At 44.8% G+C, this 25,930-nt stretch overlaps 1 protein-coding gene across 2 annotated transcripts; it reads left to right on the top strand.

Moving 5' to 3' along the window:
- The first annotated feature begins 2,809 nt into the window (after positions 1 to 2,809).
- PPP1R3B (protein phosphatase 1 regulatory subunit 3B) lies at positions 2,810 to 12,906 on the top strand. Of its 2 annotated transcripts, none has more exons than XM_058525137.1 (2): positions 2,810 to 3,039; positions 9,035 to 12,906. In XM_058525137.1, exons 1-2 carry the CDS (start codon positions 2,987 to 2,989, stop codon positions 9,915 to 9,917), a joined length of 936 nt encoding a protein of 311 aa, XP_058381120.1. In that variant the 5' UTR covers positions 2,810 to 2,986; the 3' UTR covers positions 9,918 to 12,906. The 2 variants fall into 2 exon arrangements, with proteins under 2 accessions (XP_058381120.1, XP_058381121.1); XM_058525138.1 differs by lacking the exon at positions 2,810 to 3,039 and adding an exon at positions 3,046 to 3,895.
- Positions 12,907 to 25,930: the final 13,024 nt, after the last annotated feature.

Genomic DNA, 25,930 nt, shown 5'->3' with positions numbered 1-25,930 from the left:
AGCTGATGCTAACAAATGCATAGAGAGACACTGTTGGGGGCTGCCACCTCGTCATAGTGGTTAAGTCTGGCACGCTCCTCTTCGGCAGCCTGGGTTCTCGGGTTCCAATCCTGGGCGCGGACCTATACCACTCATCAAACCATGCTGTGGCAGCGACCCACATACAAAATACAGGAAGATTGGCACAGATGTTAGCTCAGGGCTAATCTTCCTCAAGCAAAAAAAAGAAGAAGCTCGGCAACAGATGTTAGCTCAGAGCCAATCTTCCTCACCAAAAAAAAAAGTCTATTAATTAAAGTAACGTTGTCTAATATTAAAGGCAGAAAGAGGACCAGCAGAGTGGAAATTCTTTGGGGGAACATATAGAACTCTGCACCTTTGCCAATTCCTGCCATGCTCTCTCCCAGTGCCCCTAAACCTAACTCCCACTTCAGGATCCTGCTCACTGGTCACTTCTCCAGGAGCCTTCTCTGACCTTCCCCAGTCCTCACCTCCACCCCCACTGCCACACATGCAGTCTTACTCTTGGCTCCCCAAACACAGAGATTGACCTTCCATACATTTATCCCAGATCATTATTTATCAGCCGACGAGCTTCTTGAGAGCAAGATGATACTTAACTCATTTTTCCATTTCCAGCACCCAGGTTTGTGGTAAAGAGCCACGAAAAAGAACAGTTTATGGAAAAATGATAACTAACTATGCTTAGCCACTGCCAGTCTATTTGGTTTATTTTGGTTTAAGGTTGGCTTATTAAATGAAATTAAGGCTAAAATTCAATGCCAGATATTATAAAAGGAACTTAGTATGCATTAACTAAAGGACTGAAATTTTCCATTTTTACTTTCCCTCTCTCTGCTTACTTTCCCTCACCTGCTAGAGGGTGAGGCAAGATCGCGTCCAAGGGCAAGGCCAGCTCTCCGGTTCTGGGGCTCTGGGACTGCTATGAATTCAGCTGGAGCAGTCCTCCAGACCTTGCATCCCAGCCCTATTCTGATGGCAAAGGAGACTGTGCTCCTTTCAAACTCAGAGCCGTCACTCTCCTACCTACCTAGACTGGGGTGAGCCACGACTAAGTTGAGCCCCACCCGCCTGGTCTGAAATAGTCATCTAGACCACAGGGGAAGTTATTACCCATGGTTTCCTAGATCCATGTAAGGAAGATGCTTCCAAACCCTAACGCTATAAAGTTGTATTTACTTGTCCCAACCCCTTCCCAGTTTGGTTCAGATCACCCTTTCCCTGCATATATTTTGCAGTGTTGGCTCTTTATCTTTGCTCACTCCTCTAGCATTCTCACTACACTTGAGAAATGTAGCCAACACTTGGCTTAATAAATCTTCAGCCTACTCATCAGCTAATAAAAGGGGTTTAGAGTTGGCAACGGGAATACTGCATAGAAACTGTATTTGCCAACCACCTACCAATAGCTGATGTCACAGGGCATATCAGATATGCCCATTGAAAGAGAAGCAAGAGGACTAATGATCGCCCTTCAGACAGGGAGACTGTGACTGGGGAAGCTCTCCATAGAGCTGAAGGCCTGCACTGAATTATTGTAACCGACTAGGGTTTTAGACTCACATTCCCAGTAAAATTAGAAGCTGCTCTTATATCCCTTAAAGCAGAAATTTCCAAATACCATATTCAACATAATAAATTTTCATAAAGCTAAATATACCCAATGTGAAGGACTGGCCTTTACTCTGAGATTATGTCCTTCTTGTATTTTGCTGTTATTGCTGTTAAAGTATAGTTTTTGTTTTTGTTTTTAATAAAAAGATGGTAACAGAAGATGGTAGGGTTTATTTTAATGTCTGTACTGGGCACTTTAAAAAGTTGGCAACACTATGCCAATTTACAAAATTCATTAAAACTAGAAAACTGGGATCCTCAACCCCAAGATGCCTAGCTCAGGGCTGAACGTAAAGCAGATTATACATATGACTATATGTATATTTAAATTGACCTTATGAGAGGACCGGCTTCTGGTCTCTTTTAAGCTCATCATTCTCTACAGACCTCAAGGTGTATCACAGAGATCATGGAGGCCCTGTAGGTATAAGTAGTTATTAAGATTCAAGTCAGGAAATTTCCTCTAAAATATACCTACTTGAGAAACCCTCAACTGGGTATTGGACCTTTGCCCCAACAACAATTTTATAAAAAGAGTTTTACTGTATTTCTTTCACAGTAACACCTGGACCATGACAGGCACAAAGCAAGCGTAAAGTAATTACTTCTTTTCAACACTCTAATAGGAACTGGGGGTACCAATCTCGGAGACTCCACCTAAAATGGGGGAGAGAACAATTTATTCTCTCCGGGCTCCTCCGGGCTCTGCATACGATGCGGCAAGTAACGGTCATCTGTGAGCTGCGTGGATAAATTGTAAGATGAAGGGGGGGCGGGCGGGACGGTGTGAATGCCACTGAAACCACTTCTGAGCATGCAGCAAGGCTTTGCCCATCTGGGACTTTGCCTAGGAAGAGGGAATCCTGCAAGCCGCCTGCGTCCAGCCCTCTTGCTGCGATGGGATGCTCTTCGGTAGGCAAGTGCCTCTGCGCCCTGGCGCTGTCCCCAGGCTCCTGATGAAACAGTGACCCACCATCCCCTTCCCAGCCCCTGGAATCCAGCCCTATCACTCCCGGCGCGCAGCCGATCACGTGGCGGAGCGCTGCTCTGCGGGGCCGCGGCTCCACCGGCATTGGTCGACCGCTCGCGTCCCGGGCGCGCCCATTGGCTGCGGGGGGCGTTCACGTGAAAGGGGGTCTGGGATGGCATCCCGAGTGGGGAGAGGTGGCTGGAAAGTTAAAGCGAGCGGCGCGGCGGCGGGGAGCCCGAGTCCCGGGTGATGGGCCGCAGGGAGGAGGCGAGCGGGCTGCTCTGGCGCATGGACGGATGCGGCTGCCCGCGGAGGGCGCGGACCTGAGCCCCGACCCCCGCTCCTGCCCTCACCGCCGCTGCCCCTGCCACCCCCGCGCGGATGCTGCCGCGGGCTTGGCGCCTCTGCACCGCGGGGCTTATGAGCTGTACCAGGTACGTCCCTCTGCAAGCCCTGGAGTCCGCGTGCAGGGCCGGGAAACGGCGGCGAGGGGCGCGCAGTGGACACCCTCTTTGGTTAATATCACACTCTCACCGTGCAACTTGTAGTTACACTGTGGGGGTGGAACACTCGAGGCGGGCTCTAGTCAGCTGTTGCTTCCACGTGGAAAGGGCAATTCAGGGACAAGAGGTGGGATGAAACCTGGCCAGACCCACGTGTTCCACCGAGGTGCGGGTCCCGGCCGCGAGGGGTGGCCGGGGGACTGGGGCTCGGACTCCAGAGGCTCTTGCCGCCTATTGTCCCGGGTTCGAACCTGACACAAGGCGTTTCCAGCTTGGGACCCGACACTTATGGAGGGTGTGGGCGGAGTTGGGCGGTGGGGTCGGGAGCGCAAGGAAAAGTCGCTTCGTCCCCCTCCGGGCTCGGTTGCCCCGTAAAACGCAAGGAAACACACTTGCTAGTCTCTCCGGCCGCCAGGGGCGATGAGACATAGAGCGCTGCGGCGGCCGTGGCCTCCTGGAGCCGGGCCACCCCTGGCCCTGACCCCTAGTCCCCAGACTGGAGCTGTCCCGAGCCGGCGGGGGCGAGGCGGCCGCGCGGGGACGCTCGAGAGGCGCCGCCCCGGCCGGGGTTGCCCCGCGCCCCGCCCTGGTGTGATAACTTGGGCTCCTCCTCCTCGTCGTCTTCCTCCCCCTGCCGGTCACATCTCCGGGAACCGAGCCCTAGCCCTGCCTCCCGGACACAGCGACGCTCACGTAGTCTGGTGGTGGCGGCCTCCCCTGCCACCTCCCTCCGGACTCTCCGATGCAGCGAGCGGGCTGGAGAGGGGGCCTCCCCGCGGCCCAAAAGGTGGGTGCCGGGCCGAGGCCCACGAGGCTCGTGGAGTGCTTGGGGGCGGGCGCAGCCCGTCCTGGCTGGACCGAGCGGGGCAGGGTCAGAGTGACCTGTGGGATCTTCCAGACTGGACGCTCTGCCTTCGCCCCTGCCCGTGCCCTATTCATGCTACCCTTTTGAGCAGAGAAAGGGATATGGAAGGGACTTGCTGCAAAAGAGGGTGTAGTGGGCCCAGAAGGACATAGTAGAAAATTCGGGGCCCGTCCTGGTGGTGTTTCCTGCAGAAGAGGAGAAAATTGAGGAAAGACTTGGCTTGAGAACTTGGAGAGTTACTGGAAGGTGTTGGAGCCTGTGGTCTCTGTGGCCAGGCCTCCCTGGGAGACCCAGGGTCCGGGAGAAGACAGCGTTAGGGTTCTGAGCTGCGGTGCAGAGGAGCAGAGGAAATTGTCCATTTGGCAGCGTTGTCCAGGAGCCAAAACTAATGTGAAGACAGCTGGAGCACTTAACACAACAGGAGAATTGAAGTGTCTAGGGAGAAGCCAGTGGGAAGAGAAGAACATCAAGCATTATGAGGAACCGAGAATGTCAGAGCGAGAAGGGACCTCAGAGGAGAAAGCTCAAGATGAGAGAGGTTGAGTGACTTGCCCCAAGTGGCACAGCTAGGTGGAGGCATTCCTAGGCCAGTGCTCTCTGTTTCACGTTGGACATTTTTAGATGGCAGGGACTGTGCCATTTTAACTTACCTCTTTCCTGTAATATGCAGCCTCATCCACAGGTATGTATCTCAAATATACTTCGGATGATGGTGACAGGATAGAGGAGTACAAGTGGCTTTTAACGCTGCGAATAAGGGCCCCATGGTCTGAGTACAAAGGGAAAGATGTCACCTTTATTCGTACTGTGTCAGCCAAACTTTTTGGGAGGGAATGAAGAAATGCCAAAGGGGTAGATGGCCATGTCTTTAAAAAATTATAACCTGGTAATCTGGTTGTGAATGCTTACCTAATATAGTTTCAGTGTTTCTGGTGGGTTCTCGGTGCGTCTGATTTTTCTGTCTTTTCTTATCAGAGTACAAGAGAATGGAGGGGAAATGTCTTGGCCTCAATACAAAAAAAATATTTACTTCCTATAAAAAGCACAGCCAGCAAACGAATAGCTCAGCTGCCTGAAACTGTGAAGGTCATGGGCTTATTTTCTGTGTGTCTATATATATATAGTTTTCACAAGAAAAATCACCATGACCTCTAACCCTGGCCAGCTGTCTTGAGAAGGTGTGTTGTCACTAGTGGAACAGAAAAAGCATTCATGCAAAATTATCTGTGTTCTCTCCAATTTTCATGGAGTGTTAGGGTTTGCCCTCTTTTGGCCAGAAACACTAAAATCTACCTCAGGCATGGCGCACCTCGTGGGGCAACATTGATCTCTTAGTCACCTGTTTGGAAGGAAAGTGTTTAGAGAATGCATACTGGTCTGAGTAACAGCTACTCATACTCTCGTGATCCTGCCCTGCAACAAACTTTATCCAGGTTCTACGTCATGCTCTGCTCCTTCAAATGTGCGTCCATACCTCTTCTCATTGTGGATTTTTCCCTGGCCAACCTTAGTGACTCATATTCCCTGGCCTGGGAGATAAAAGGGCTGAGCGGCAGCAGAGTCTGTCAGGAGAGGGGGCCTGAGGTATAGCTGGGTGCATCCTGTGTTGGAACTGATCATTTTCATGCCATTTGAGGGTAAAACACCTGTCCAGGTGCCTTCCTTTCAGGGACTTAGGAAACTATTACCTTGTACGTCTCCGTTGCTAGGAGTGCTTCTGGGTGATGGTCCCTTTCAGGGTCCACTGGAGAATTCCTGAGCTGAGGGTCAGGAAGGCCTGTACCAAACCAGCACTTTAGTGCACCTGTTCTTGGAGAATGATCTGGTTAATAAAAGCCTGTATCCACCTGTGGATAGGCAAGGTGGCCAACAAGTCAGATCGTACCCCAGGTTGAGGCCACAGGGGTTAGTGTCCTCACGCCCAGTTATGGTGACACTAAAAAGGTGACGGGATTCTGGGCAGGGTTGCTTGTGCAATGCCCTGGGCCAGTACCCTGTTAGTACCCTTGTGCTGCCAGGTGGTTAACCTTACTTTTGCCCTCCATGGAAGAATGTTGCAAAACCAATTAGGCTCTAGAAAGTGCCAGTGGAATTGTTTAAGTATCTGTGGCTCTGACTAGCTCCCGCACCTCCCCAGCCCCAGTTCCACTTGTTCTGACAGCTTGGTGATAAACGGGATCTTAGAGGAAATGGACACAGCTGGGTCCAAACAGTGTTAACTGTACCCAAGTCTTCAGCCAAGTGTTTTTAACCTGCAGGATTAGAATTCGAGAGTGACTTTAGTCCACTGCAAGTGTGCACATTCTTTACCTGATCCGTTTGCTTTAGAATTCTATTTCCCCAGCGTCTTGAGAGTTTCCCAACCTTTTTCTAACGAGGGTTTTCATGTTGTGCGGGAAAGCACGTATGAGGTTGACTCGCAGGCTTGTACGTGCATAGAGAACTTGCGGATAACCGAGTGCTGACTCAGGGCAGGAGGAAGCAGCTGCAGCCCAGGAGGAACCCCCTCCTCCCTTGGTTCACACCCAGGTTGTCAAGGGGCTGGGATGCAAGGCTTGGTCGGCTGTTTGGTTTTTAATTCATGTTTAATTGAAAAAAGGAAAACCGCCTTTGTTGAAATTAGAGCCTAAGGTATAATTAATTCCAATACATTCTGACAAATTTTGCGATGGACAGGGGAAAACTAAAATGTAACTACTATGTAAGTAAGGGTTTTTTTTACGTTGAACCCCTTAGTCAACCCACTGACTCTTTAAAGCTGTCTTGCCCAATCCAGTCAGAACTTTCCTTTCCAGAACAAATGCATGGGTATAAGAATAGATAATAGAAAGCACATTTGTTCCTAAAATTTTCACTCTTTTGACTCTGATAGAGAGAAAACAGTAAGACAAATATCTTTTCAAATGAATGTTTAGATAACTGCATTATAACTGTAAATTATTGTTTTGTCTCTGAATTTGTGTATTTCTCCAGTTGGTCATCACTAAGTGATTCCTGCATCCTAGGGAAGTGCTGTATTTCTTTTGAAAACCCAATATGTCTTCGCCCTTTCTCATTTTTCTTTATATATTTGATTAATCAAAATCAGAAGTTGAAAACGAGATATTATTTATTGGATGGAAACAGTGGTCCCAGCTCTTGTAAGAAGATGAGCAACATTTTGCCTGTTGCTTCTCCTTAATGACCACCATCACCCTGCAGCCCCCACGATGGGGTGGGACCTAGGGGAGGCCTGAGAGCAAGCCCCCCAACACACCACCACATCCCTGCACCTTTGCCATAGTGAGGGGAGGTGTGTTGGGGAACTAATCCAGAAACCATGTCTGTGATTCTTACACTAGAGATTTTAATCCTGGTTTCATCACTGACTTCTTCATTTAGCCCATTGCAACTGTCAATTCAGAATATAAATTTGCCACGGTAATTAGAATGGTAAAAATTGCTTGGCTTTAGTGAAGCAGAAGTGTTGGATGGGTTTTTGGCAAATCTTAAAATATTTAAGGTGTTTTATTAGACTAATTTTTCCTGATTTTGAAGGGATATTATTTTAGAAAATATAAGAAAGTAAAAAGTAGGAAAACAGAAATTTCCCGAAATCGTATCACCTGGATATTCTGAGAATTTTATCTTCAGTCTTTTTGTGTGTGTGCATACACATAGTTTTTCCCCACAAGTTTGGTCTCTGTGTACAATTTTATCTTCTCCATTTTTTTATATTAACAATATATTATAAATTTTTTCCATGCCATTTAAATCTTTTCTCAAATAATGGTTTTAGTGATGATATAAAGTTTTATCACATGGATGTGGTACAATTGATTTAACCAGACACTTGTTACTGGTCATTTAGGTTATTTTCTCACTCTTTTCCCCCTATAATTATTGCATTGAATATGTTAGTAATCAACCCTCATGGACTTTTAATTATTTCCTTAAGATAAATAACTGTATGTGATATTAGAACCAAAGATGCTAAGAACATTTACAAAGGTTGTGCCAATTTAGACTAATAGAAATATTTGTATTGTATTATCTTTTTTAATTCTTTCCTAACTCAATAGGTAAACAAAAATAGGCATTGTTTTCTAATCTAAATTTCTTAAATTACTTACAAGATTGGACATTTTGCGTATTTATGGGCCACTTTTAAATTTCTTTCATGAATTTTCTATTCATGCTCTTTGCTCATTTTTCTCTGGATTGTTTGACTTTGTAATTGCTTTTTAAGAACTCTTTATATATTAATGTATTAACTCTTTGCCATCATGCTTTTTGTAAAATGTTTTCCCAGTTTTTAAGACTTTTGATATTACTTATTTTTTTTCACTTAGAGAAACACATAGCTTTTATGAAGTCAGATTTAACCTCTTTAACATGATCTTCTTTGCTTTGTATTCGTATAGAGGCTGTTTTCGCTGTAGATAAGACAAATATTCACTTATATTAAAGGTTTAAAAATACTAAATTGCTGGGGGGTTTTTAAAGAAAGATACACTGGAATATAAAAATCTGCTGTGAGTTGAATGCACACAGGTTTGTGTCTGTCTTCACCGTTGAATCCCAGCGTCTGGCATAATGCCCAGCATATAGTAAACACTAATCCATATTTATGGGATGGATTAAGTTCTCTTTATTGGATTAAAGCAGTATTTACCAAAGTATGTTCCTCAGAACATGTGCTCTGCAACATGCTCCACAAAAAAGGGCTCCCTAATTAGATAAGTTTGGGAAATTCTGCACACAGCGTACTCTTTTCATTATTCCCTGTGGTGCATTAGCATTCTGAAGGCCCCAAGAAACCCTGACAGAAAAACCTGTGAACTGAGTGTTGAAACCAGTGGTTCCTTACTTGTTTGTTTGTTTGTTTTAACCTTGGACCTTTTCTCCCCTAACGTTACACCCCTAATCTTCCCTGAAACCAAGGTCACACTTGAGATAATACTCAGCTGTAGCCGTGTGGACAGGGACGAAGGAGACGTTATGTACCAGTCCCTGTTGGAATGATGACTTTCAGCGTCGGTCTGATCTCGTTGCTGTTTCTTTCTCTTCTCCCTTTGCCAGGGTCCTAGCCTATGCGTCTAACCCAATGATGGCCGTGGACATCGAGTGCAGATACAGCTGCATGGCCCCTTCCTTGCGCAGAGAGAGGTGCACCTTCAAGATCTCCCCGAAGCCCAGCAAGCCTCTAAGGCCTTGTATTCAGTTAAGCAGCAAGAACGAAGCCAGTGGCATGGTGGCCCCGACCGTCCAGGAGAAGAAGGTGAAGAAGCGAGTGTCCTTCGCAGACAATCAGGGGCTGGCCCTGACAATGGTCAAAGTGTTCTCGGAGTTCGATGACCCGTTAGATATTCCGTTTAACATCACCGAGCTCCTAGACAACATTGTGAGTCTGACGACAGCAGAGAGCGAGAGCTTTGTTTTGGATTTCTCACAGCCTTCAGCCGATTACTTAGACTTTAGAAATCGGCTTCAGACCGACCGCGTGTGCCTTGAAAACTGCGTCCTGAAGGACAAAGCAATCTCGGGCACAGTGAAGGTGCAGAACCTCGCCTTTGAGAAGATGGTGAAAATCAGAATGACATTTGACACTTGGAAAAGCTTCACAGACTTTCCCTGTCAGTATGTGAAGGACACTTACGCCGGTTCAGACAGGGACACGTTCTCCTTTGACATTAGCTTACCCGAGAAAATTCAGTCCTATGAAAGAATGGAGTTTGCTGTGTGCTATGAGTGCAACGGACAGGCATACTGGGACAGCAACAAAGGCAAAAACTATAGGATCATCCGGGCTGAACTGAAATCCGCTCAGGGGACAGCCGAGCAACAGAACGGACCAGATTTCGGAATATCCTTTGACCAATTCGGAAGCCCTCGGTGTTCCTATGGTCTGTTCCCAGAGTGGCCTAGTTATTTAGGATACGAAAAGCTGGGGCCCTACTATTAGTGACTGCACGTGACAGAGCCTGGCTGAGTGGGTGCAGACAAGCCTCAACGCAGTCACCGTGGGATGGAGGTGGAAGCCAAGAGAAAAGTTGAACTGCCATTAGGCACAGTTTTTGAAAAGAAAGGATCCTGTTTACTTTTTTCGTAAACCAGCAAAACCAGCCAGGTTTAGATCACAAAACCGGTTTCACACTCAGAGTGGATGTGGTGTGCCAGCTGCTTGGTGCCCGTGGCAGCCACCAGGGGCAGAGCAGGATGTGCGGGACAGGATCTGGGCAGGAACCAGGCCTGCAGGCAGTGCTGGCGAGGCTGGAGGATGGTGGCTTAACAGGGCAACCCAGAGTGTGCCAGGCTGCCCTGGGGAGCTGCTCCTCTCCCCTCGGATGTGGCAAGTCAGTCGCCTCATAGTCACTCCGTCCCCAGCCACCTCCCATCGGATCCGCACCGTTCGTCTTCGGGTGTTCTCCGCCCAGCCAGGCCCTTCCTGCCTGCTGCTGCCGTTCCGTGTCTACTTCACACTTTGTGCATTTTTTTGCATCTTATTTTCTTCCACAGTTCATCTGATGTTCAGGAAAAGATAATAAAGGCAAATCAGCCTGTGACTGAGACAGACATTTCCTCTTTCTGACCCCACATGTATACTCCAGCAGGGAATGGCACACCAGTTATCGAACGTAACTGGCTCCTGTGCGGTGTTACAGATGGCAGGGGTGTGACAAAGCGGGACAGTCAGGAGTAGGACGCTGTTAGCTTTTCCTCTTGGCTTTTGAGGGAGCTTTCTAAGTACTCACTCTTAGCCTGAGTCACCAGACGGCTCAATTACATGATTTGTGTTAACTTGCTCAGCGGGTTTGCAGCATCTTGTTCTTCACAAAAGGATTTTAGAATCGCCTTTCCTGGAGAATCATCTTTTATGCTGTGTTCAGGACATTTTGATTTGCAGATCCCATATATCCTCAAAGCCTTCCGAAGAGGTTTGGTTTTACTTTGACTGTGATTTACAATATCCAGGACAGTTTCCAAGCACCCTGGGACGTTGGTTTGGGTGTTCTTATTTATGGTGTGTAGGATGTAAAGGGAGAGGGGAGAGAAACCTCAGCAAGTTCTCATACTTTATTTTCAGTGTTTGCCTACTCTGAAATAATCAGAGGTTAGTTGTTCTTAACCATATTGGACTAAAGAATTAAGAGTCTGTTGGTTCGCACTGTGATAAGACGACTCGGACTCATTGTCAGATGGATCCTCAAATCCTGTGATTTTTCTGGGGCAAGATTGTTTTGTACTTGGGGGTGTTTGAAAAACATTTCTACATGTGTATTTGTAGAAGGTTGGGTTTTTTTCTGTTTTGTTTTTGTTTTTGGAGCTCAGTTAAATGACTGTCTCATTTTCCTTTTGCCTGATCTTAGTAAAGCGAGGTTTTCCTAAGGGAGGCAGGAGGAGGAATGCACAGCTGCCTGGATTTGGGGCACAGCTGCTGGACTCTGCAAGCATTTTCACTTGCATTTTCCAGATCAATCAGAATATCAGTGTTGGGCAGGTATGGAGTGTCTTGCCTCCTAGAGTTTTGTCGTTGGGTTTTTTTTTCCTCCTTTTTTGAACTTAAAAATGTTTTGACTTTTTAAATGCTATTAAGTGGTAGTCAATAGAATTCTTGTTCCTAAAACTGGCTGTCACTCGTCTGCAATCCAGTGCTTTATTTTTTATGCCTCTCCCAGGTGGGTGACACTCGGGGATTACATGATAATATCATTTATGGGAAAATCACATTTTTATCTTATGCTGAAATTGGGCAGAACTGTGTTTTATCTAAGCATATCTTACCCATCAAGAACACAGACAGTACTTTCAATGTTACAGATCTGTTGATCGAAACTATTAAGAGTGTAAATCTAAGTGGAATGGAAGCAAAACTGATTTTATATAGGTCATTAATTTATCTTGTTTTAAAAAGGCCCCTCCCTCCTCCTGCAATTCAGGAAAGGTACAGGGTGCACTGTCATTTACATGTTGCCAGACTAAAGGTAATGAGATCATTCTATGTTCATAAAAACAAATGTCTCAAGTGACTCCTTGGTTTTCAGTAATAACGATCTTAAGACATTCTGTGTCAAAATTTGATATATGGTAATCCAGTGATAAGTATCTCTTTTAAAACACCATAAATCCTCCTCTCTACCCTTCTTTGCTCCCAGCTGACTGCAGCTTTTTTGCTGGGGGCACTGGTTGCAAGCCCCCCCGGCAGTGCACCTGGGATGCTCGTCCCACCAGGCAAGTCCTCACCTGCTTGCAAAGACCCTTCATGACTAAAGAATCCAGTTGCCCGACTTCCCCATCAGCATCATCATTCATTGAGGTGGCAGCGTCTGAAGAAGACTGTCTTCTCTGTACCAATCAATCTGTCTCCTTTTGGCCCAGTTCTGTCCCAGGATGTGAACAGATGGCCTCAGGAACTGCTTCGATGGAAGCTCTCTTTATTTTACAGCTCACCACACCTCAGAGAGAGACAGGTTTCTTAGTTGGAGACTTCACTGCAGCCTGACTTGTAGGTTGGACCCTCAGACAGCTCCTGGTTATGATGACAAATGGCCCTCGGTCCCAGAAGGACCAGCCTCCTGCCCCTGGTGCAGTTGTCCAGAAATGGGGAAGCAGCTCCATTTTTGTTTCATGTTTATTCCCCCAAATGCCCTGGGGGGCATTTGCAAATTAGGTGCAATACATAGGCTGGACTATATAAAGATAAATAATAAATAAGCTTTTAATGTTTCTTGGAAGATATGAAACATTTGAGTGGGGTTTTTTTTTTTTTTAGGTATTCTTGTTGTAGGGGAGCTGGTGAGAAATAATGGAGTTGTGTAGTTCTCCAGAAATTGAAACGATGTTAGAGTCAAGGTAGAATTTATTTTATCTCTAAGATTTAATTTTAACGGTGGCAAAACATTACTCTTTCAGTATGCTTTTTTAAAGAAGTAAATTTCGAACTTCTAAAAGAATGCTTTGTGGTTTTGATCTTTGCATATGAGTTGCTTTTTAAAAATTGTAGTCACTTGGACGTTAAATGGGTTGTGTGTATATATATATATATGTATATATATGTTTATAAACCAAAAATGTGTGTGTTTGCTCACTTTTTAGAAGGGCCCGTTTTCTGGGTCTTCCCTCTCAGTGGACAGTGAATGAAAACCTTGGTCGTCTTCCATTTGTTTCCTCTTTTCAAATTCCTCCCCCGGATGTGGTTTGCCCCAGTCGGCCTCAAGGCTCCCTCCCCGGGGGTCCCGCCTACTGTCTCTCCTGATGAGATCACTGAAATTGGGGACAAGAAGTTACACGTGTAGTGGGATCTTAGCGGGTCATCTGAAGATGATTTGGCAGCTTATCTGCACTTCCTGAAGGAGACGCCTCTGGGACCCTGAGGGATAAGCTGTGGTTATGGGCAGCTTTCCTTGTTATGGTTGTAAAACTTTGCAGCCCAAGTTGTAAAGCTGTGAATGTTTTGATGGTTTTGTTTATCAGTTCCTAGAGACTGTGAGGACTCCAAGAACGCAGCTTCGGATGGTGTGGTTTCACTTTTACTTCGTGAATGTAGAACCGAAGACTCATCTTCATTGGATGCCTGAAAGTGCCTTGTCAAGAAATTTCTGCATTTTAAAAAATAAATATTTTTGTATACAAAGTTAAGGGGAAATGCACTTTAAAATCACAAGAATGGATGTATTTTGTGTGGTATAAGAGAGTGGTTTGTATCTCAAACTCAAAAATGTAATAAAGGTAGAAAAAGCAAAACTGAAACTGTCCTATTTTAAAACTGACTCTATTCTTGGAGCCGGAGGCTGGGGAGAAATATTTTCAATCGATGTGTTTCCACATATAGAATGTAGGTTTGCAAAGGGCTCGATCACCATCCATGGCTTATCTGAAAAGCTGTGAGGCACAGAGTGGGGGTGGTGGGTCACAGCAGTGAAGGCTGGTCCTAGCTAAGAAGATAAGTGCTGGGGAAGGAGCACGGGGACCAGTGTTGTTCTGAATCCATTTTTAATAATCTGAGGGCATCTCTTTCTACCCTCTTGCTTGCTCTTGGAGCATATTTTTGGTTTAGCGTATTCAAAAGTGGGAAAACTATAAGTGGCTAGCATGGCTTTTAACTGCTTGATCAGACAAACTCCGTACCCAGCAAAACCCACCAGCTCCTGGTGGGACCCCCCCCCCCGCCCCCCCGCCATCGCCACTGAGTATTGGACCATGCCCTTGAGTAAAATTTCCAGAGGTGTTTTGTTTCAAAGTTCAGCAGATGGGATGGAGGGAGAGGTAAGCTGCTGCCAGATGTTCCCTATAAATCGGTCTTGGCCACGCTGGGAAAGGCAGGAGTGGTTCTGCAGGGGCAGGTGGAGCAAACGGAAGCTGACCACCTAGTCAACAGATGCAAAAGGAAGCTACATCCGTATGTGCCTTTCTCAAGACTGTCCAACATTGTCCCCCATTTGCCATCGCAGAAATAGGAAGGGTTAAAAAAAATAACACGGGTTTTTATGAATGTCTGTGTGAGATTCAGTATGGTTTTCATGATCATTACATCATTCTGACTTGTGAGACAGACATCTCGGAGCTATCTGGAGTAAAAAGAAAAAAATAACAAGACCTCTAGAGCAGCGTCCCCGGAATAGCAAATATCCAGCTGTCCAGATAATTTGGGTGAGCATTTGCTGCTCCTCTACCATGTGCCAGGCCATGCTAGTGCTGCTTCTACCCAACGCTATAAGAGACATTCACTTCTTAGGTGAAGCCTCTGGTAGCCGTGTAAAAGCAGTGCGCTCTACTGTCTACTGGGATTAGGAGCCAAGAAGCCTGGGTCTGGCCTTGCTGTCACCTGCCCTGCTGAAGGGGCTCTGAGTGTCTTCAGCAGGAGTAAGGTAACCAGGGGCTCTAAAAGTGCCCTGAGTACTTTTGAGGCTTGGCCAACACATTCATTTTTAAAATGATGCTAAATATAAATTTGTGAGAAGTACCACGTACACTATTTGCATTCTTCATAAGAATCACAGGGTGAATAGCATTCCGGTAGCTTGGACTTCATAACATCATCAGTGTTCAAGCTGGAAGGGATATCAGAGAGCTCTTTTTATGGGTAAAGATGTGAAGGCTCAGAGTGAGTTTCCTAAAGTCACATAGCCAGTCAGTGGCAAAGCCAGAAGGACCACGTGGGTCTTTTTTTCTTTGTCTAAGAACTGTCCCCCTAAATTGAAGTCAGTTTCACAGAACTGAGACTAAAATGGTGATTCTGAAAGAAGTTCTGCCTGCTGGAGATGCAACCCCCTGGGGAGGAGTGGACATGCGCGTCTTTATACACAAAAGGCACATCCCTCCACGGGCCTCATCGGCACACACAAGGACCACAGAGCACGTGGAAGCATAAAGTGAACATGAAATGATTTGGGTATCTGAGGGCCCGTTGGACAGTGGGATGTGATTGATGGAAACCACCAAAGGGGCCTGTCGCTACAGCGGCATTCTAGGAGTGAGACTTCAGAGCCGACTTGCAGACCCTGAGCTGAGTCCAGGAGTCAACTTTTCAGTTGTTTGGTTGGTTGGTTTGTTTAAAGAACATATAATTTATGGTCCAAACTGGGACACTTTTGAGGACGAATAGGGGTGCGGTGAATTATCCTGGGGCACTCAGGGTAAACTAGGAGCAGTCTGAGCAAACCCTACTGCGTGAGCCCTGTCAGCACTCCCCTCCTCAGGGCCTTTGGGATCTTCTGGGACCTTTGGGGAGTTCAGAGAGCCCAGGCCAGTCTTGGGCCGGCATCAATTCTGGCTGGATAGTGCATTTTTTTTGGATGGGTTATAGCGGAGTGGTGATTTCGTCTGTGGTTTAGATGTGTTTTTGTTGGTTAGGTTTTCTGTTTCCTAATTGTAGTGACGATGGCCAAAAGCCCTCTGGAAACCCCAGTCCATTCACTCTTAAGGGCAGAGAATTTAAGAGGAAAGAGGTTATTAATGGTTTGGGCTCATGTCCCACTACCTCTTCCCCCCACCACCATCCCCAGCAAAGAGGGCATGGCAGAGCTCCCCCAGGAAGGCGTTCATTGTGGACAGAGACAGAAGTTGAATCTAGCAGTATGCCAAACCCCAGTCCCCAGAAAGTGACACTGAAGTGCTCCCAGGAATTTTGCCAACTACAGAGTCTCAGCTTATCTTTCTCTGGCCCAGCAAGATCAAAAAGCCTTAAGGACCACAGGAGACCAAGGAGGTGGAAATTCATCTCCAGAGTGCTCTGGGCCTTGGCCCTGAAGGTCCCCTCTCCCTTCCCGATGGCCATGTTTGTGATGCTGACACACATGCTCTTCTTTTAAGTTTTGTCACCTCCTCCTGCTGAAATTGACCATTACCCAGTGCTGGAGGAGGGTCTGCAATGCCGAGGACCCTGATGTTAGAGCTGCCGGGACTTGGAAAGGTTCCCCGTATATCCAAGGGGAACTCTCCACCACCAAAGCGGGGTTAAGCTTTCCAGGGTTCACCCCTCTTTCAGAGAAAGTGGGAATGCCACACATTGTAACCTGCATTGCTGGAGTTGGTGAGAAAGAGGAATCATGCCCTACCTCTATCAGGCGCACTCCTAGGGCCACCTAATTGATTGCCCTTTGGTGGACATCTCGGTCCCATTTGAATGTGGAATTAGCCAGGTGACATTTCACTGATCTTATTATCCTACCAGTTTATTAAAAATTATTTTATTATTAATTACTCACCATTAATCAATTATCTATTGAAACAAACACTGAAAGATCCCCCAAATATTTTCATAAATTCTTTTTGCACACTGCTTTGCACATTGGCTCATGCAGTAGCATTGGTTAATTTGAATTCTCCAGTCTCCACTTGCTTTTCTCATCAATTGATCAATCACCTCGCCACCTTGGATCCTCATGTCTTATGTTACTCATGTATTAATATTACACACACACAGACTTTGAAAAGAAAAATTATTTTCTCTGCAAAAATCCGTCTCACATTGGTTCATTTTTCTGCTTTGAAATGGGGAGTTTCTGCCCCAGGCCTTCTCCAGGCGAGGCGTTCTCTGTCCTGGCCGGGCTAAGGGCAGCATTGAAGAGCAACACTCGGCCAGCAGCGGCTGGAGCAGGAGAGAAAGAGCGACGCCGGGCACTGGTTCCTCCACCCCTACACAGCACCGCTGACTCCTTATCTGCTGGCCCCTCCGCTATCTCCCCAGACAGGGAATGCGCAGATACTGGGTCTCCAACTGCAACTTCAGCCCTGCGGGACAGCGAACTCACACAGGAGCAGCTGGCACTTTTCAAACGTTTCATGAAGCATTGGAATCTGTTCTTAAACCAAATCTTATGGGAACCCAATTTGCAAAAAAGAAAGGGAGCTGCCCAAGCTGGAAATTGCACTAAGTGGGGAACCTCACCCATTTCCCCACTCCACAGACTCCCGAGGCACTTCCTAAGAGCCCTGGGCTCCAGAAATATGGGTGAGAATCTTTTCCTTAGAACGCAGAACACTACTCCTGCTACCACGCTGGTGAATGTAGTTCAAGGATATCCTGTAAAATAAAACAAAGGCAAGCTAACAAACAAAACCATTATGGGAGGAAAACACGACGACTTAACCCCATATTATGCAAAGGAACTTTGGGTATGTTTTGGTTTTGTTATCAAGGATAATTATCATCTTCCACAAAAAATCATCGGCTTGTTCACACAAAACCACATTTGAGTAGCCTATTATCTTACGTATATGTCTTACATTTACACACAAAAATTAAACTGCCTGACAAGGCAACTTCCATTCCATGCTAACAATAACACATGAAACAAAATTACTGACTGCTTCTATGGGCAAGGTTATAATTGGAGCCTAGTACTCTGGGGAATAGGGAAAGAAAAAGATATATCATTTTCACCAAGCTATTTGCAATCTCTCCAATGGTTATTTTAGTCTTTTCTTCTCCCAAATTGTACATTTTTTTACTCCATTTACTTGCATCAAACTAACCCCAGACAAAGAGCCCTAATGTTTCTTTTTGTTAAAATTAAACTTGTTATTTTGAGAAAATTGCAGATTCACATGCTGTTTTAAGAAATAATAGAGAGAGCCTGAGTACTGCTTACCACGATTCTCCCGGTGGTAACATGGGGCAAATCTGTAATACGATGTCACAGTCAGGACGCTGACACTGATGCAGTCAGGACAGAACATTTCTACCAGCACAAGCATCCCTCATGTTGTCCTTTTATAGGCACAGCACCGCTCTCCCTCTACTTCCTCTCCTCCCCCACCCCCAGCCCCGCCCCGGTCCTTGACCCCTGGCAACCACTAATCTGTTCTCCATCTCTGTAATTTTGTCATTTAGAGAATGTTATATAAATGGAATCACACAGCATGTAATCTTTGGGAACTCGCTTTTTCCACTCAGCATACTTCCCCGGAGACTGATCCAAGTTGTTCCATGTATCAGATTTGTTCGTTTTTACTGCTGAGTATTATTCCATGGTATAGCTGTTCCACAGCGTGTTTAGCAATTACTATATTGAAGAGCACTTGAGTTGTTTCTAGTTTGGGGCTACTACAAATAAAGCTGTTAGGAACATTCATGTACAGGTTTTTATGTGAACATAAGTTCTAATTTATCTGGGGTAAATGCTCAAGAGTGAAATTGCAGGCTCATATGGTAGTCCAATATTTCATTTTATAAGAAACTGCTGAGCCAGCCCTGATGGCCTAGTGGTTAAAGTTCAGTGCTCTCATCACTTCGACGGCCCGGGTTTCTTTCCCTGTCTTAAAACCATACCGCCCATCTGTCAGTTGCCGTGCTGTGGTGGTGGCTCACATAGAAGAACTAGAAGGACTTACAACTAGGTTATACAGCCATGCACTGGGGCTGGAAAAAAAAAAAAAAAAAGAAGAAGGTTGGCAACAGATGTTAGCTCAGGGTGACTCTTTCCCTGCAAAAAAAAAGGAAACTGCCCAACTGGTTTCCAGAGTGGCCATACCATTTTACAATGCCACCAGCAATGTATCCAGTTTCTCTGCAGCCTCACCAGCCTTTGGTGGTATCACTATTTTATTTTAGCAATTCTGATGGGTGTGTAGTGATAACTCACTGTGGTTTTAATTTGCATTGTCCTAATGGCTAATTAAGTTAAACATCTTTTCATGTGCTTATTGCCATCTATGTATCTTCTATGGTGAAACGTCTATTCATGTCTTTTGCCCATTTTCTAACTAGTTTGGGGATTTTTTTTTTTAACTGTTGAGTTTTGAGTTCTTTATATATTCCAGATACTAGTCCTTTGTCAGATGCACAGTTTGAAAATATTTTCTTTTAATAATAGCTTGCCTTTTCATCCTTTTCACATGGACTTTCTCAGAGCAAAAGTTTCAACTTTTTATCAATTTATTCATTTTTCCCTTTATGGATCATGCTTTTGGTATCAAGTGTAAGAATTCTTTGCCTATCCCTTGATCCCAAAGACTTCCTCTCATGTTTTCCTCTGGAAGTTTTACAGTTGCACATTTTAAATTTAAATATATGATTCAATTAGGCGTAGGTCAAGGTCCATTCTTTTTGCCTACGGATATCCACTTGTTTCAGCACCATTTGTTGAAAAGGCGGTCCTCCCTCCATTGAATTGCTTTTGCATCTTTGTCAAAAAGCAGTTGGGCATATTTGTGTGGCTCTTTTTCTGGGTTCTCTATTCTGTTCCATTAATCCATGTGTCTATCCCTCTGCCCATACCATATAGTCTTGATTACAATAGCTATATAGTGAGACCTAAAATCAGGTAGAGTGATTCTTCTCACCTTATTCTTCTTTTTCACAATTGTTTTAGCTATTCTAGGGATTGTCTTTTCATATAAATTTTAGAAAAATCTCCAGCAGCAGCTGTAAGTGGGTTTCTACTGTTCTTTCTGTAATTGCAAGCAAACACACCACACACACACACACACACACACACACACACACAGAAAGGGAAGTTTGGATTTTAGTGTCCAAAGAAGGGTCTTGCTAGTGTTATCACAGGTTACGCTTTCCCTCTCAGTTTTCTTTTCACTTTGCCATCGTCGTGGCACTGTTCAGGATGTGTCCATGAATCATAGTATTTCATAAGGCCCAAGTAAAGGAACTGTAGAACCTCAGACTGTTAAGAGATCATGAGGTCCAACCTCCACTTTTACAGATGGAGACAATGAGGCCCAGAGATGTTAGGAGGTTAGGAGGTTGCTGGAAGTTGAACAGAGAGTTCGCGGCAGAAGCCAGCCTACCACAAGGGCTCTGACTATATCTGAGCCTGGATGTCCTGCCACCCGGCTCTGAACTTGACATAGCACAATTCAATGGCAGGGCCATTTGCCCACCTAGATCGGGGTCATTCTTGCATCAACTTCCACCAGCCTGTAAATCAGAGGCAGGGAGGGAGGTAAGGAGGAAGGCAGGGAGAGAAGGTGAAATAGAAAAGGGCTTCACTTCTGCCTCTGCCTCCCTTAACTGGTTTAGGAGGTTATAGATTTTAGTCCTATCTAAAAAGTGAACAGTGGAGGCGACTGAACACTATAGGAAAACAGACATGAGTCCTCACCTGTGTTATGGTTGACGGTCCTTAGCTGGGGGGAAAAAATCAAATCTTGAGTCATCGACTACTAATCCGCCACTAATTGCAAGTCACTGTGGGTGATTACATAAGTATCCATCCTGCCCCCTGCCCTCAAGGAGCTGACAATTAATTTAGCAGTGCTGGCAAATACTTGTTGCCCAAGTGTCAGGAAATGTGAGCTCATAATTAGGTAACAGGCATTCCTGACATTCGCATTTATGTTTCTGGTACTCATTTCAACAGAGGTCGGTGCCACCTCGAGGGTTAATAGTATAACCTCTTGGTGAGAACTCCTGAAAAATCAGTTGTTTGTTTTTTGTTCTTTCAGGCACAATGCATGTCTAGACAGGTAGAAAAGCATTCTGCTGATTTAGCAATGCTCAATTCAGTGCTGACAGCCCCATTCCTGCTCCTATAGCCAAGGCCAAAATACAGACTCCAGAATGCTCAAGCATCTGCCTCCTCCCACCCTCCTGGCCATAATTACGGTCCTGAAGTAGACTGAGAGACACTTAAGACATTTTTATGTCAATATTCATATCATACTGGTGGATGGGCTGTCTTATAGTTTAAAACCTAAGGTGTGTCAGTGAGCAAAGAACTAACCATTGCAGATAATCTCACTTTAGCCTTTGCTTACTTTTGCTTCTAATTAAGAAACAAAAATTTTGCTTCTTTCCTTTCCTTCCTAATTCAGTTCAACAGTCATTGGGCAGGGGCCAGCCCCATGGCTTAGCGGTTATGTGCACACGCTCCGCTACTGGCGACCCAGGTTCGGATCCAGGCGCTCACCGACACACCACTTGTCTGGCCATGCTGAGGCAGCGTCCCACATACAGCAACTAGCAGGATGTGCAGCTATGACATACAACTATCTACTGGGGCTTTGGGGAGGAAAAGGGAAAAAAAAAAAAAAAAGGATTGGCAATAGATGTTAGCTCAGGGCCAGTCTTCCTCAGCAAAAAGAGGAGGATTGATATGGATGTTAGCTCAGGGCTGATCTTTCTCACAAAAAAAAAAAAAAAAGAACTTGAACAGTCATTGGGCAGGCACAGAGGGTAACAGGTCCTGGGCAAGGATGGTATTGTAGTAAGGTGGCAGGGGCAGCTGGTGACAGCTAGCAATGACGACCTTTACAAGGACAGTGTTAGAGCAGGGCAGAAAGGCAGCCTCATGTAGTCAGGGGAATGGCTACAAACAGGAGATTGAGCAGTAGAAATACTAAAGATAATGGGACCCAGAGAAATAGGCAGAAGTATAGACGTAAAGGTATGCGTGCATACACCCACATGTGTGTATGCATGCATGTATGTATAAAAATACATATATTTCCAAGCTCTGTCTACAGAGAGGGCCTGGGAGAACCAACACTCCAGTAATAAAAGGCACACTTAGCACCCAGATCGTGGCTTCTAAATATCACCCTCCATGAAAAGGAATCAAGCCTCCTTAGAGAACTGGCTGATCCAGAGCTGGGGCAGGGAAAGTACAAGATAAGCCTGGAACAGCTTGTTGCAAAGGAAAAGCTTGAGAATGATGGGCACATGTCAAAAAGACACAGAAGCCAGTTTCACAGGGCTCCTACTGTCAAAATCTGGGTCAATTTGAGCATCAAAATAATTGATGATAATAATGGATTATAACCCATTGAATGATGGATTATAATGAATAATAACTCATTTGTTTAAAAACAGATGAATTTAAAAATAGAAGATGAGAAAGTTCCTCCTTGCAATAGAATGCCAACTAAGAAACATGTAAAGAATGATACAGTTAGAAAATTACCTTTTGGTAAACATCAAAGTAATAATAAATTCAGGCAAGAAACATCAATGGGTGCTAAAACAAGTAGACGAAAGTGGAATGAATGAGTAATGGGATATTTACATGATATTAATTACAAAAGAAAAAAGTAACTTTACAGTGGAGATGTTGGGCAGACACTATCTTAATCAAATGATCAAGTTACCACGGGGACACAAAGTTAGTGGGACAAAGTGACATCAGGGGCCACTTGATAGGGTGTAATAAGAATATCATTTTTGTGTCATTCCTGCTCAAAGCACATAACCTGGGGCTAAACATGAGGAAGCACAGGACAAACCCAAGCTGGGTCATACTACGAAATGTAATCTTCATGAAGGTCAAGGGCATGAAACTCATTCCAGATCTAGATAGACTAGATCGAGTGATGGAGAACTGGACTCCTTCCTAACAAGCAAATCGTGAGTGAAACTGGGAAGGAGTCTGGGTGAAAGGTATACAATTCTTTGTTCTATTCTTGCAACTTTTCAGTAAGTTTTAAATTATTTGAAAATTTATTTTTAAAAAAAATGGAGATAGATTAATAATTAGAGTGGAAAGATGACAAGTGACAGTAATGTGTTTGTCAGTGCTTCGCATAGTGCTGTATGCAGACAGATGTTGGTCTACAAATTTGACGTTCTGCATCAGGAGAAGGAGCTTGCATCATGCTGTATGTCAACTGCCCCGCTAAGCACACTGTGGTTCAGCTGATAGGTTTTTTAAAGCCTGCCTTTCTTCATCAAGGAAGTTGATTTACCTTCTGGACCAAGCCCCTCATGTCATCAGAGACCAACACTTAGAGTAGCATTGGTGTAAATGACAATGAAACATGGATTTAAACTTTGTACAGGAAGCTGTTAAAGTGGAATTCTCTCCTATGAGTCACAGTGAAAAATAGTTATAATCGTATGACCCTCAAGTTCCAGTTCAGAACATATTCCTCCATGCTTTTTGGATGAAAGTGATCAGCACCACATGACCCAGCACGGGCCACAAGTGTCATCAGCCCAATAACCTCATGGGCTTTTTCTGTTTAAGATGGTTTCCATCTCTTAGCATCTCTACAGTCTTCAAAGGAGGAGCACACCCCTTCACATTCCTTAGTTCATCACTGATTCTTCACCAAATGAACACTAGTCAGCCTCTTGCAATGAAGAAGAAAAGAATACTAATTGAAGAAACATGTTTAAGTGAATTAGTGAAGGGGAAAAGTTTCATGCAACTTTAAGAAAAACTTCCGTTGTACCCAAAAGAGATATTTTTTGCTCATATCATGCTTGGTGTTTGTGTCTAGTAAACTGGAAAACAAACATCTGCCTTTGATTTTAAAAGTTCTTGGTCATCTATGTCTTAATAATTCTCTTATTTGAAGAAAATCTTTGTTGGCATGTCCCTTTCACCTGATTGGAGACAGTTCTTCCTGCTAGTTTTACATTTTGCCTTTTTGGTGGATTCTACTTGCTCATTTTAAACTGGTATGAGCCTTTATTATTTTTTTTTTTTTTTACTTCCTGTATTTAGGTACCAACCCCTACTACTCTGCTTCTGCTGCCAAGAACTTGTGTTGCCAGGGTAAATAAGATCACCTGATTTGTGCATTGCAGTTCACAGCGGCAGGGACTTCAGGACCCAGCAGCTTGGGGTTGGCACTTCAAGCTGGGTCATGTGGCTTTTGAGCCGTCCAAGTCCACCAGTGGGAGGAACGATGGAAAGAACCAGCAGGCTGTCTGCTGCCAGCCCAGCGTTGCCAGCCCAGCGTTGTCAGCAATTGCTGCACATTCAGGAAGAATATGAACACCACTACCTTGACCCAGTGGATCAATTGTCCTTGCTGCATCGGTTCTTCTGTAGCACCTGGAGGTGACACCAAATATGGGGATGTCTGCCCAGGGCTAGTTGTTCCCTCCTAGCTAGCATTGTTTGTCCTGGATCTCCAGAAACTGTCTCATCAGCACTGCTATGTCTGAAAATGTGAGCAGCACACATGCAAACAGAGCCCTGGAGGGGCCAGAGAAGATTTTCAGAGATCTGCAGGAACCCTGAAAAATAGATCATGTTGCTATAAATGCAGTGGCTGCCAGGGCAGTCAGAGCCCTAAGGATGGAGCTATAACTGAGGTACCATTTCATTTCCAAACTTAAAAACACTATGCTTCTTGATGTAGGTTCTCCATCCTCTGGCCTCTGCTCACCTCTATAGCTACATCTCCCGCCACCCGCTGACTCACCTTCCACCAATGCCAAGTGCTTGGCGGTCCCCACATATCCCATGCTATTTCCTACCTCTGAGTTTTTCTCATAAAATTCCTCTGCCTTGTCGACTAAAAGCCAGTGCCTGGCATGGAATAGACACTCAGGGCTGGTTGTTGAACTGAGCTGATGAGATCTTAGGGCCCTTTTCTTTATGTAGACTACACAAGCTGCTAGAATTTATTTGTTGCCCATTCTTTAAGGCTTCTCCTTGGTCTATTTCCCATATCCCAAGATCTGACAGATCTCAGCAATAGGTTAAGCCTATTTCAGAGACATAGATGCTGATAAAAATTTTAACTTGGAGAAAATAACCCTTTGTGTTAGATTAACCGACAACACAGTATAGCCTATACAAATATCTCAGGTAATGAGAGGAACTGCCTCATCCAAACTAAAAAATACCCAGGGTGAGACAATGTCTATTCCTGTGTTAACAAAGCACTAATTGGCATGGTTCTTATTTGCTATGGTAATTTTCTCTGTTGACTCGCATGGGTGAGGATACCAAGGCCCTGTCATTCCCCATCATTAAGGCAACTTTATAATTTTTCATCCAAACTAGGATACTTTTTTAGGTCAGATGGATTGATATTAATAATTACTCCAATACAACATGTATAAATAGGATGGTTCCTGGAAAATTGGGATATGTTGCCACACTACACATCAGGCTTTGGGGTGTCACACACAAATAGGCCCTCAACAAGTGTTTCCTGACTGAATGTACTTTAGTTTTTTCTCCCTAGTTTCAATTTAAGGTCTTTAAGAGCAGGAGTGATGTCTAATACTTCTTCTAGATTACTCACAATGTTGGATATATAATACCTGCTCAAGAATACCTGCTGATTGACTTATAGTGAGATGTTCTTCCAAAGTGAAAATTCCCTATGGGTAGCTGGAAATATGAGAATAGAACTTTTCTGAGAAGTTAAGGCTAGAACATTTAGAGGGGTCTTTGGAATAGAGGAGATGGTGTTAGCTAGGAATAAAAAGTCTTCCAAGATACTAGAGATACCTAAGAAAGCTCAAGTCAATGTTGAGTCCTGAAATACTTCCATGGGAGGATGAACTCCTCCTCTTTTGCTGAGGTAGAACATGATAAATGTCATGGGCTTTTACTAATCTGAGTACTTTATAAAGTGTGAGAAGGGGAGGAGAGGAGCTTGAGATTATTTTGTTCAGGAACAAAAAATAATAAAATGAATAATTTTAACCAACACCAGCTTTGATAATGATAATTGAACACATAATAGTAAAGAGACTCAGACTGTTGTCATAGCGAAGAACCTTGGAGCACCTGTGACTCCTGTTGCCTCATTTTACAGATAAGAAAGCTGAGGTCC

This window comes from Diceros bicornis, chromosome 29 (assembly GCF_020826845.1).
Source record: "Diceros bicornis minor isolate mBicDic1 chromosome 29, mDicBic1.mat.cur, whole genome shotgun sequence".
Classification (NCBI taxonomy): Eukaryota; Metazoa; Chordata; class Mammalia; order Perissodactyla; family Rhinocerotidae; genus Diceros; species Diceros bicornis.
This window is presented reverse-complemented; position numbering and strand designations above follow the sequence as displayed.